This window comes from Lutjanus erythropterus, chromosome 24, assembly GCF_056507025.1.
Source record: "Lutjanus erythropterus isolate fLutEry1 chromosome 24, fLutEry1.hap2, whole genome shotgun sequence".
Taxonomy (NCBI): domain Eukaryota; kingdom Metazoa; phylum Chordata; class Actinopteri; order Lutjaniformes; family Lutjanidae; genus Lutjanus; species Lutjanus erythropterus.
In genome coordinates this window covers 15,926,163-15,940,104 of record NC_139340.1, presented here as the reverse complement: position 1 = coordinate 15,940,104, position 13,942 = coordinate 15,926,163, and the positions used below count along the sequence as shown (strand labels likewise).

The following is a 13,942-nucleotide window of genomic DNA, read 5'->3' as shown; positions in this document are numbered from 1 at the left end:
AAAAAAAAAAAAAACTGAGATAACTCAAGATTTCAAGGTAACATGCTGCAAGATGTTTGAGTTTTGACTCAAACTTTGACCTGTACTCTGTAGTTCAGATAATTTCCTTTTCTGCTTTTGATAAACTTGAATTTCTGAGTTTTAGAGACTCAAAAAATGTATTTCAGAAACTGGTCACAGTGAGCTATGAACTTTAATGATTTTAATCAAAGTATTACAATAATAAATTGTACTTAACTCAACTGAACTCAAAGATTTAAGTTCTCTTATTTCTCTCTTTTTGAAAACAGTAGAGTTTGGGTTGGACTCAAAAATAATAAAAAAAAATCTATCACAGTACAGTTGCCTCAAAATTTTGAGTTTTCACTTTTAATTTTCCTGTTTACAGTGTATCAACCAGCACAAGAATCACAGCATTACCAACATAAACTACTATGTTCTGAACAGACACAAAAACTAACATTTGCAATTTCAAAAAATCTTAGTTAATCCTAGTTATGGATAAAACAAGACATGTCAGGACGTCACCTTGGGCTTTAGGAAACGGCGATCAACATTTTCCATCACTTTCTGGACCGAACAGCTAATCGATTGACTGAGATAATGACTGACAGATTAATCGACAGTGAAAATAATCAGTATTTGCATGGCAGGCTGGCGTCAGACCATATAAATCCGCAGTAAATGGTACACTCCCTTCAGCAGTGACTCAGAGGACGCTCCTTCATTTACTTTGTTTCTCTGTATGAAGATGTGATGAGCAACAAATGAACAGTAAAACAAAGAAAGCAATTTAGGCCGTCAGTTAGGAGGAAATTGGAAAAACTTCTCCATTGTGGATTCTCAATGCGAGTGGGACCACATGGGTAAGCTATTAAAACAATAAAAGATCATCACTGCTGCATTTGGCGCACGCACACACCCACCCACACACACACACATGCATCCACAGAGGAACACACAGAGCCTTTTTCACCCTCTTCCACACCCAGGCTCTTATCTCTCCGGTTCCCCCGTTGGGAGCGTTCTCCAAGTGTAATTGTTGCTCCGGCAAGCCAATCTGCAAACATTAGGACACATTCCCTGATCCTATCACGCTCTCCCAGGAACAATAGCCTGCCAATGGCATAGCTCGGCAGGCTTAGACAGGAAGTGACACACAGACGGCCTGTCTAGCGGGGGTTCTGGGGGTCACCCCGACTCTGTAATGAGAAGCTAACGCGGCAACAAAGGCCCTATTCTCTGCTTACACCCCGTCTCAGGCTCCGCGTTATCTCCCATAAACACGCTAAACACATAAACTCACATGCACATACAAAGGGAACATGTATATGAGTATTCTACATGTGCACACACACACACAGCACTGTTCACAATGGCTCTTTTATTACTTTTGCATTGCAATAGATTTGCAGGCATTATTATTCTTTACAGAGGCAGAGGCGAAACGTGTTCTCCATGACAACAGTGGGGGGTGCTTTAGCTACCTATCTCTGTATATATGTCTGTCTGTGTGTGTGTGTATGTGGCTGGTGATGCACCAGGGAGATCTCTAAATGTAATGAACTTTGTGATATTGAACTCAAAGAGGGACAGATGTTTTCTTAATATTGCAGCAGCCGTTTGTTGTATAAGGAAAACATCATATGGAGGAAGGAAAACTGCTATATGAGGTCACAAACTGAAGCTTATATGCTATACTGCCATAGTATGGCACACATAGCTCAGACGATTTGAGGTGGGTTGGATGAGGGTCTTATTGATAGTCGGTCTAGATAGTCGGTACCTACCTACCTGCTGTCGGTGTGATTAACATTTGGAAAAGTTTCTGGCATTGTACTGCGACAGACCGGTCAGCAGAAAAAAGTATTTTAGCCACGTAAAAAGGGCCTACGTAAAAAAACAATCACCATCAGTTTAAGACTACACTATATTAAGAATATTTTCACAGCCTGGCTGTGCTGCCAGACAGCCTTTTCTGCCGGGAAAACAGTATTATGTAAGCCTAATATGGCTCTCCCCAATTTAACCAAACTCCATAGGAAAAGTCTGTGGTTGGAGAGAGCAGTATTTGGCGGAAAAGGCTGTCAAACACAAAGTAAAGCAATGAAAATATTCGTGCACTTAAACTGATATTGAATGTTTTTGGTAAGTGCTTTTTTAAAGGACCAATGTGTATGATTTAGTGGCATCTAGTGGTGAGATAGCAGATTGCAACCAGCAGGCCTGCCGAACATGCAGGAAAGAAATGGTGGCTGCTGCAAAAAGTGGAAGGCCGCAACTAGAGCCAGTGTTTGCTTTGTCCATCTTGGGCTACTGTAGAAACATGACAAACATGATAACATGACAAAGGTGATTATACACGATTGAAAACATTCATATGACTGCCAAGAGCCTCCTCAACACTACACACTTAACCTTTAAGTAGCTTAAGTAAGTTGTGTCGCTGACCCTGTTTACAGCAGTTCATTGCTTGGTTTCCGTGCCAACCGCCATCCACTGTAGGTAATACACTGACCATCCATAAGTACCTCACGCAACCCCCACTTCAAATAATCCGAACTATCCCTTTAACAATGCACTACCAAATGGTGGGCTTAACCACTCAGCTGCTGAGCTGCATCTATTCTTGACATAAATAGGTTGATATTCCTGCCTGTTTTTTTTCTTACAAATTTCTGTGAAAGCATCAATAAAGAAAAGCGGAAAGAAAAAAAAAAAAAAAAAACAGCACCAAAGGCTTGAAGTGTAATAGACCCTTCAAGTGATGACATTTCCACCGCCTATTGTGCTTAAAAGGCACACTTAAGATTCTCTGACATTTGATAGAGCCGCGATGGCTTCCTTACTTTGTTACTGGAGAGGAGCGATGCCCACGCTCGCGCAGCAGGCGCACACAGCTGCCGGTGATTTCATGTGAGTGCGCGACTCCAGCCGCCCACACGCGTGCGCGCAGACACGCATGCGGAGCTGTTGCACAAAACACACGCTCAAGTTCGGGCTACACGCGCACGCGTGAAGGCGCGGTAAACACACTCCCACGCCTTTACGCACGCACAAAAACAGCGGCTGCTCCATGTTCAAACGGCCACCCACGCACGCACACATCCAAACACACACAGAGGGCCTGTCAATCACAGAGGTGGAGAAAATAGAAAAAAATCAAAAAGATAGCAGGGATGGTGGAGAATGACAGAGACAGACAGAAAGCCACACACACACACACACACACACACACACACACACACACACACACACACACACACACACACATCTCTTTATCTGCTGCGGCGGTACAGACAGACAGTCATTGTTGGGAAGCCTATGGAGGGAACGGTGTGCAGGAGGCTATCAGCACGCAGAGCCCCGGCAGATTAAGCCGTTTGGGGGGAGAATCCTGCAGCCTCGACACTTTTTCCCTGAGCTGCCCATTCAGTGGCCTCCGAGGAGGATGAAGAGGAGGGGTGGAGGAGAGGGAAGGCAAGGGAATGAGGGGGGATTACAGCGAAGGAAGGAGAGGAAGGGTGGAGAGGATGAAAGCGAGGACAGTGAGGCGATGGATAAAAGATGGATCGGGGAGGGAGGAACGGGAGGGGGGAGATTGATCGGGAAGGAGGTGGGTGGGGTCGCGAGGACATAGTCGGGAAGAGCAGAGCGGGGAAGAGTGACAGGCAGGAGGGGAGGGAGGCGACAAAAGGTGATGAGGAAGGAGAAATACAGAGGGTGAGGAGGAGAGGAGTGCAGAGATGGAGCGGTGTGTGTACAAGTGTGTGTGTGTGTGTGCTGCGCATAGAGCCTGACGAGCCTCATTAAGACATGCCTGCTATCCAGCAGCTCCCTGTAGACACTGACCCCACTGGGAAACCTCTGCCAGTCAGCTCACACACACTCACACAGGCAGTGTGTGTGTGTGTGTGTGTGTGTGTGTGTGTGTTTGAGTGAAAGTGTGTTTGTTTGCTGCTGAAAGGAAAAATAAAAAATGAGGAAGGGATGGAGTAGCAATGCTATTCTGATGACAGATGCGTGTGTGTTTTTTCCTAATTGCTTGAATGTCCATGGCAATTAGTGCAAAATATGTATACTATATGAATGTGTGTGTGTTGGTGTGTGTGTGTGTGTGTGTGTGTGTGTGTGTGTGTATGTTCGCTGTCAAGCCGAGTGTTTCGGTGTGAACAGAACTTGGTGGTGTTGCATGAGTAACACAGGGGAAGCACTCAGGAGCTGCCAGCGAGCTTCATGAATTACACTGTCTCTTCTACTAGAGGAGCCAATCTGTCTACTCACACATACACACATGTATACACACACACACACACACACACACACAAGTGCCACATTTGTTTCGAACATGAAGGGGACCAAAACCCCATTACATGAGAACAATGTCACTACTATGAGTGTGTGTGCACTATGTAAGAGTGAGAGTGTATTCGCTGAAGTGTGTTTTGAATGTTGCAGAAATACTATAAATGTATTTATGCATGTGCACTCAACAAAAATATAAATTTTGTTTTTGCTCAAATATTTAATGAGTTAAAGTAAAAAATCTAAAAAAGACTTCTCTGCACATAAAATGTTTATCTCTCTCAAATTTTGCTCTCTACTCTGAACTATGGCTTTTTCACATAGGGCTGCAGATATCATTTTTTTACCCAGGATGGCAAAGTCTAACCCTAACAAAGGCAACAAGTACTAGCCAATCAGGTGTCATTTTTTTCCCCAAGGGGGCAAAGTCATGACCTGCCATACTCTGACTGCGATTGGTTTACTCTGACATTCTTACCCTTAACTCCTAACGCCTTAACCTATGAAACTCAACCAATGAAGGGAAGGAGAACTGGCCAATCAGAGGCAGAGTAGAGCAGGTCATGACTTTGCCCTCCTGGGGAAAAATGTGGTATCCCTAAGTGAAAAAGCGATAGTTCAGTACCAAGTAAAGGTCTTTTTGCGAGATCAAACACACATTTCAGGGAGGCCTTTTATTGTGATCAGGATGCACAATAAGAAGATTTTTTGAAAAAACAGGGACAAAACAAAAGTGTCGTGTTTCTGTTTTCGTTGAGTAAATGTATGCATCTGCATGCAGCCGCGCCATCTGTTTTTAGCATAAATTGTGTCAATGAAATGAATGTTAAGTAAAGTCGCTCTCTGCGTGTGTGTGTGTGTGTGTGTGTGTGTGCACATTTTCTTGTCGCTGCAGATCAAGTCAAAACCCACAGACGTCTTTGTACCCGCTGTGAGTGCCTTTATCTTCATTATCTGGGAAAATGTGCATATGTCTGCATGTCTTAGCTCACGTTCGGGTGTGTGCGTGTGTGCGTGCGTGCATGTGTGTGTGTGTGCACGCCCCACGCTCTCATTTCTATTAGCCGCCTTATCGGGGGAAGTATGGCGTCACGCTCTGGGATAAGCTGCGAGTGTGAGGAGAGGGGCGCTGATAAATCCCTCCATCATTCCTAGTCCCCCCCCCCCCACCACCACCACCACCCCCACCTTAATTAAAAAGTGCTATCGCCCAGAGTGAGGGAATGAGAGGGGAGAGTGGGCAGCACTCATCCATTCAGTCAAGAGCAGGGGTTGTCTCTGCGACTGCTTTTAATCTCACCCATTCCACACTAGACTGGACCCAAGGAGAGGCTGAGGATGAGGAGGAGGAGGATGAAGAGGTGAAGAAAAGAGACTCACTGTCATTGCACTGAGCTTTAAGACCTTTACGCTGAGGTGGAATGATGGAGCTTTGAGGGGAAAAAAAGGAGGCAGTGCTATGAGCAGCATGAGTAGCAGTGAGTATGTGAAAAATCCACCTCCACTGATGGATGGTTACATTTCAAGATGCAGGATTGAAGCTTTTCGTACTTGTTGCATTCACCCGCGAGCAAAAAAGACCCTCAAAATACCTGAAATGTCACCGTGAAATGCCCATGATATGTCATCAGAGCTTTAGGAAACATGCTAAGTCGCAATACAGGATTCAACGACAACATCCCTACTGTCCTGTCCTGTCCAGGTACAGAACGTCAGAACACTTTTCAGAGTTCAAATTAATGCAGAATGTTCGCAGAATGAGTAAGTGTCTGTTTATGAGTCATAACAAATCATTAGTCATCTTTTAGAAGCAGCAGATGTTTATAATGATTAAATTTAGCAATATGTTAATGGAGTCTGCATTTTTGCAACCTCTTCTTGTCCAGCGAAAAACCATGAATCTCCAAATTTGTTGATTTTGAATGTTTGTGATAAACTTGAAGTATTAAGTGTTCTTTTATGTGTAAAGCTGAATAAACTCTTTAAAAATCCTCTCGGATTAGCCGGAAAATGTTCTGTCACATAGCAGAAAACAGGGCTGTTTTTCTGAGAGATCTGTAGCTCTCACAGAACAAACGTGATCATCTTACAGAGAATGATGCAATGCTGTGGATGAAACTACCCAAAAGTATAAAATGACCTCAAACTTAAATATATAGAGCTGAAAATGCAAAATACTCATTAATGCAGCACCAATATTAATACAAAAACATCAGATATGATAACAAAACAATGACAAGGACCATTTTACTGCACAATGACTACTTTTCATACTTTCAGGTTTTGAATGCTGGACTTAAACTTGTGATAATTTTCTGGCTGCACCTTCTTAAATGTGAGGATTTGCTGCTTTTCTACATAATTCTGATACTAAATGAGAAGTCTTTGGGTTTTGGACTGTTCTTTGGACAAAAGAAACAATTGAAGATGTCACTTTGGACTCTGGGAAATTGTGACGGGCACTTTTTTACAGACTAAACGATTAATTGATTAATTGTGATAGTGAAAATAATTGTTAGTGGCAGGATTCAACATATTCTGCAGCCAGTAAAAAGAGGCCAAAACACACAATCGGCACAGAAATGCAACGTATTCAGACAAAAGCTCTTTGTTTAACAGTGTTAAATGTGTTTAAGGGGGATTTTTTTTTCTTTTAAGAACCAACAAAAGCTACATCAAAGGCAGATAATATCCCAAAATCCTCTTTCCCTCTCTCTCTGACTCCTTTTCTTCCTCTCTTTCTACCCCTCCCTCCCTAACAGGATAAGTGCCCCATGCTAATCAGCTAAATGCACAGTGCTGGCCATCGTGATCAATGGTTCAATGGATCAATCGGGTAAACAGATGGTTGCTGGTGGCGGCTGCAGGGGGTGTAACGGCGTGGGTCTAATCCTGAACACTACCTGCCGGCCTACAGTATCATGTCTCCTTCTTTCTCCCTGGGTGCACTCTTTTGTCTGCGCGCGGCGGCATCAGACCTGCACCGCCGCAGCACTTTTCACAAAAGATTTCCCCCCCATCTGAGGAGCGGAAAGAGCCGAGGAGAGGCTGCATCAGCAGGAGAGGGGAGCTGTGAGGGATTGAGCTCTGCTGCAGGAGTCTTGGTGATTTGTTGCCACCCTTACAGAATGTTACCTTTCAGTGGAACTGACTGCTTAAAAACCTTTTCTGGGGGAATTGCATCTCTCACAAAAGCAGTTTTCTTTCCTAGTGCACCCTCTCCTCTTTAACCCTGCATGTGAATTACAGTAAATTTAAAAAGCTTTCCCTCTTGACAATGCTAACCCCCTCCAGCTCCCATCTAAACCCGTCCCCGAGCGCCCGTTAAGACCCCCCTGTGCGGCTAATGCGGCAGCGTGAAAGCCCCGGCTCTGTTTTATTTATGGGGGTCTTGTTTTTAATTTCACCCCAAGTGCGGTGGGCTGTACCGGGGCTTTCGCACAAGCCTGGGACTCTCATACCTGACTGGTATTGAACGGGGCCGCTCAGTTTGTCTTTGGCTATGAATGCTAATAGGTGACCTTGTTTTTCACAGCTGATACCTCTGAGGGCTGGGGCAGATTAAAACACAGAGAAATGCAAAGAATTGAAGGGCGGGTGTTGTAGAGGAGGGGAGGAGGAGAGGGAAAGGGCGAAGGAGGCGTGAGAGAAAAAAAAAAGATCAACAAAGAGAATAAAAATGAGAAAGTCCGTGCAGCCAGGAGCTAACATTTGGAAAAAGAAATGATTAAATGAGCCGAAATCCAACTCTGGGAGAATTCGATACCATAGGTGGAAGAGGATGCACAGCCGCCCACTCAATAAACATGCAAATGAGCTGCTTAATGGCCTGAATATTAATGCTTGTGGTAAGGAGTAATTGATGTACATGTCACCGAGTCAAACTATTGTGATTACAGTACAAGTGGAGTGGAAGTCGCTCTGCTCCGGAGAGAAAGATTGCAGAAGAAGAGAGTGGAACCTTTTCTTCCTCCACGCGAGGAAGCTACCAGCAGAGAACAGCAGGCCGCAACTGGAAACGTCCAAGCGCTCAAGCATCTTTTATGGATCATTTACCTTCAGAGCTCGCAAGATTTTTACACTTTACTACAGGTTTCTGGCTGAGACGCCTCAGGCGTGCATCATTCTCTTCCATTGTATTTTAAGGGAAACCTTTTGCTACTGGAAATGCATCAAAGTTGCTAAAAGCAGATGGAGTCGGTCCTTTAATGTGACGCCAGCGTGCTTAAAGGGACAGTTTGGATTATTTGATGTGGGGTTGTATGAGGTACATGAGTCAGTGTATTATCTACAGTAGATGGCCCCCAGTGTGGAGAAGCAGGTAGGGGCACCAACAGAAGCTATGCAAGGAACTGCTGTGGACAGGAGTTCATTGCTTAATCAATCAAGTTTATGCATATTTAGAATATTTTCTCTGCTTTATTTTGCCATCAGACAGCCTTTTCCAAATGGAAACCACAGTTATATAAGCCAGATATAGCTGTATCACCAAACAAACCAAACTCCATGGGCAAACTCCCTTGATCGGTTCTTTTTTGTACACTACATTTACAGTATCTGTACTAAACTTTTGGTCACACAACAGCACAAACATACCGACAGATTGAGGCAGGGGTAAATCGGCGACCTCCTAGTTCTGCGAGGTAAAACTGCTGATTTGCAGAGATGTTTGGTTTAAACTGGGGACGCGCCGACTAGCGTCTGCTGTGAGGAATACATACAACCCTGCTTCAAATAAACCGAACTATCCCTTTAACTTTCATGGGAGCATCATTTTCTAACAGAGTGTCTGTTTTTTAATGCAAGACACACTTCTGTTCTCTCTGTAGAGTTCTGGCTGAGCTTTTACCCCACTCTGGCTGTGTCACCCCAGACAGCAGTGTCACTTCATAAAACCCTTAATGCGATCTGTTCCCTCTAAGTCCAGTGCCATTTTAACTCTGTGACCCCGGCACGCTTTGATGTTGCCCTTTCTTCTCACACTCTGTTTGATGCACACACACCCCACAGCCCCCCCTTCCCCCCCGCCCGTCTCCTTCAGCGTCCCCTCCAAGTCTTCCTCGTTCCTGTCTGTTCCTCCACGTTACGGCCTGGTGGGTGCCACGCTCACTTTTCTGCGCATCTGCCTTCCATTCCTCTCCGCAGTGGCTGTCTTTCTGTCCCCTCACATCTCTCTTTCCCTCCCCTGTTCTGTTCTCTCTTTCCTCTGGCATCTGTGTGTAATGTGGCTCTTGAGGGGAGCATGGAGGCAGGGACATGCGGTGCAGTGTCTTGGCAGGGGAAAGAGGGAGAGTGCAGAGGGAGGTGGTGGTGGGGGGAGATGGAGCTTCTTGCTTGCCTGATGGCTGCCAAGAGGCCCACATCTGTCTCTGATCAGCGGGTACACAGGCAGCCAGTAAAACAGACACACACGCAAGCACACAGAAACACACAGAGGGATGGCTGTGTTGACTGTCCTATATAAAACAAGTAGCCTAAACAAGAGGAAGAGCCCATATGAAGGGAACAGAGGGGGGACCAGTGGGTGGTGTTGTAAAGGCTCAACAGTCATCATGGGATCATGAACAGCTCGTCACCCGCCTACTCCTGGTGAGAAGGAGCCACAGCACTGCAGCCGCATGGAGACTAAAGCACACTACTAAGACTAAAACTACACATCTTACATGGAAAACTCGATGCTTTATAACAGTGCTGCAGCTAGCGACCATTTTCATTGCTGATCTGGTCTATGAAATGTCAGAAAAAGGTAAAAAAAATGTCAAAAGACGACGTCCTCAACCACCTTTTTTGACGGGAAACCGCTGTTCTATGAGCTAATTATCACTCTCGCCAGCTAACCAAACTCCATAGGCAAAATCAGCAATTTTACCTCACAGGACACTGCAGTTACTCTCACAGTCTGTTAGCTTGTTTGTGTTATTGTGTGACTTCGGTGAATCCGAACTATCTTTTTAAAACACCAAACTCAGACAACAGACTTCCAGTAGACTGGAAACTCTCATTTTCTGCAAGATAAAATTGCTGATTTCGCCTCTGGTTGGTGTTGTAGAGAGCGATACTTGGCTCATTTAAGGGAGGTTTCCCATTATATACACAATCTGAAGTCTGATCGATTATTGACGATAGTAACGATTATTTCCATCACTGATTAATGTGTTAATTTTTATAATTAGTTATGTATTTATTTTCAGAAGTGATCAATTAGTTGTTTGGTCTATACAAACCCAAAGATTATGATCAGATATTAAGTTCACATTTAAGCGGCTGAAATTATTTTTAATCTCCAAAATGACTCAAACTGATCAATGGATTATCAAAATAGTTGGCAGCTAATTTAACAGCTGATAACTCATTGATTAATCGTTGGACAAAATCAAATATCACAATAGTTTTGACTACATACCTCAATATCAATATCACTTTTCACTGTTCTTGAAAAAACAACTGTGGTCACCGGTGAAAAAGACTTTCAGAACAAGAAGAAAAGTTAAAGTGTTTTCACCGACTACTTGAAGACGTCGATCGACCGATTGTTCACATTTAGACCATATTTCACCGGCATATGCAACAGTGACATTTTTCATCTTTTACAACGTGCAATTTAGAAACTACATTCTCAGCTGAAAGCCAGAAAAATTCCACCACATCTTCTTGTATATTTGTCGCTCTCTATAAGAAGCCCCGGAACAAATACCTTCAGAACAGTCAAACCCGTGACCAATCCTTTAAAGTACTTGCGCATGCGCTACAACAGTTTACATATAGGACACATTTACCCTAAACTAACCCTACCGGTGAAATATAAGTTTGGAGAAATACCTTTACAATAATGAATGTTGTCTCTTAGACGTTCAGATCGAATATCAACCAGTTTTCAACAAGAAATCGACGCTGGAATACAAAAGACTGCCTCTAGTCTTATATCGCGATACTGCCCGGTCTATTGCAGATCTAATAGTAAAAGATAAATATGTCATAGTGTAAGACGTGTGAATAAGCATGATCACAGACACACAGCATGCAGAAATATTCTAAATATAAATGTTATTCTTATTTTTCCGTTCTGCGCAAAAATGGCACCTGGCGACATGCGGCCAAAAACGCACGTCCCCACGAAATACAAACCCGGAGTCAAAGCACCGTAAAAGGTGGAGTGTAAGTGTCTTACAAGGATGAGTGAGCGAGAGGCCATGTGTTATCCCACCAGTGGCGTCACTTCTCTGGATAGTGCGCCCCTTCATTCAACACCAACACCTCCAAACCAAACCCGTCTACATTTTACGCATTTCTGGTGGCAGAATGAAGCAGCAGCTGAAGCCTGACGCGTTATTATTATTAGTATTTGATCATCTCTATCATCTTTATGGTATGTCAGCAGATGGACCGCTGTGCTCCCCGGTGTTTAATCCACATTTAATGAGGCTTCTAAATAAATTTGGCGCTGTTTCACGTTCTCTCAGTAGTATAGTAAATATAGACTCATTTGCACAGAGGCGTTTCCCTGCTTTATGGCGAGATTTATCCCTGCTGAAGTGCCTTAAAGCAAGGCTGTGAGTCCGCACCAGCTGCGGGGCTCACCCTGCACTATAATCTCTCAGTTTATTGTTATTTGATTGCTCAGAGTGCGCCGAGGTGACGGTGCGCCGCCGCCTGGAGCTGCCGGCGCTGCTCCGCCACCAGCAGCCTGCTGCCTGCTTCACCCTGCACACAACCCCGAGCTGCACGAGGAGATAATGAAGGAGGGAGACTCGTAGTGGCTGATGAAGATGATGATTATAACGCTGATGATTACAGTCATATCAGTCAAAGCCTACAATCCCAGTGTGGCTTTTACGCACGGCTTCTTCACTTGGACACCAGCGGATTTTTTCTAAAATAGCGGGTTGTAGCTGCAGCCCACGCCTCAAACCTCAAACCTGCTCTCGCCCTGATGTGAAATAGCATTTTAATTAGGAGAGGGTTTGTTTATTTCCCTTGATGAATAATTAAATCAAAGAAAAACAACGGGGGCAAACAACAATGTGTGTGAATTTTCAAAAGCTTCATGCATATAATCAGCTCATTCACAGTCCAGTGAGCTGGTGGTGGCTTCTATCTGCTCCCAGTCTAGCTGGGACAGATAACTGTTTCCTATCTGATCAATATTTGATGATGACAGCATTCAAGTTCTTTAGTTGTAAACGGGGGACAGCGATGAATTAGTCACTGACTTCAATTAAACAAGTCATCATGACGGTTGATGACTAATGTGTACATATATATATATATATATATATATATATATATATATATATATATATGTATATGTATATATGAAAATATATGAAAATAAACACATGACACATGTATCTGGTGAGCACACGTTGGCGCTTGTGTTTTGCAATAATATGAAACATATGACAAGGAGCTTTTTAAAGATGATTTTTAAAAAATGTTAAGTAATTATTTAATGCCTGCAGATTTAGCTAAATATGATGTCTGGGCTACATTCGTGCGTCTGTGGTTTAAAAATCTTCAGTTTGGCGTGTTTTGGTTGAGACAGAATGTGCGTGGCGTGCGTCAAAAATCAAAGAAGTAACCAAAACTCACCATCCTCTCCTCTGACTCTCACCGCCAGATGACACATTGCCATTAAAAATCCAATCAGCGATGACACAAAATCCATCTTGGATGACGCAGGAACGCAGAAGTTTCTAATGTTTCCACCTCGGAGAAGATAAATTCAGCTTTTCCTCCCTAAAAAAAAAAAAAAGAAAAAAAAAAAAGAAAAAGAATCCACCAAAAACCGCTGGCGGCGGCAGCCAAAACGAGCCCACTTCAGTGATAATCCCACGGCGTTTACTGAACCATCGGTGGAGAAAACTAAGTGCCAACTACATGTCAGTGAAGAGATTCAAATTCAGTCTTTTAAGTGTGTCCAAATCTCATCCAGAAATGAGTGAACAAACAAACTCCGTGATCGATACTGCGTGCGCTCCGCTGGAGCAGCTGGGAGGCTTCGGGCGGTGATATGTGCGCTCCGGAGGCTCTGGACGGCGGCTCCAGGGTGCGTCAAGTTCCGACTGAGAGGCTCCCAGTCCCCGTATCTCCCTCTCTGCGTCCCCGCGTATTTTTGCGCACACGAGGGTCGCTTCTCCCGCAGCGTAAAGTCCAGAGGAACAGCTCTCACAGCCCGGAAGCCTCAGTCCGAGAGTCAGGGGCGGCTGCTTAAAGTCACAGAATAATAAATAAGATAAAGTGTTTCCCAAAACCAGCGCTCATGTCCTGCCACCTCCTGCGGCACCGCTACTCTCCTCCTCTGTGTCTCTGTGTAGCGGCTCCGTGCAGCCTGTGTGCGCTCCGCTCCGCTCAGCTCCGCTCCCACACCGGCGTGTGTCCGTCCTGTGTGCGCGTCTGGGAGGTGTGTGTAGAGTGTGTGTGTGAGTGATCGCGTTTTTGAGCCGAGCAGCTATCGCGTTACAGTCACGGCGCCTCGGCTCCGCCCCCTCCCCGTCCTCCCGTCCCCCGCTCATTATAGGGAGGGAGAGACTCTCTCTCCATGCTTTCTCCCCCCTTTAGCTTTCTCTCTTGAGTTCTCCCCCCTTTTCTCTGTCTTCCTCCTTTTCTGTCTTTATTTCTTTTCTTTTTCTCTCTCCAA

General features: G+C 44.5%; 1 protein-coding gene across 1 annotated transcript in view; it reads right to left on the bottom strand.

Moving 5' to 3' along the window:
- Positions 1 to 13,717, bottom strand: part of nrp2a (neuropilin 2a) — an 84,195-nt gene extending 70,478 nt beyond the window's left edge. Inside the window, exon 1 of the mRNA XM_084713849.1 lies at positions 12,895 to 13,717. Coding sequence (XP_084569975.1) covers positions 12,895 to 12,970 — 76 coding nt within the window. The 5' untranslated portion in view covers positions 12,971 to 13,717. The remainder of the gene's footprint in view (positions 1 to 12,894) is intronic.
- Positions 13,718 to 13,942: the final 225 nt, after the last annotated feature.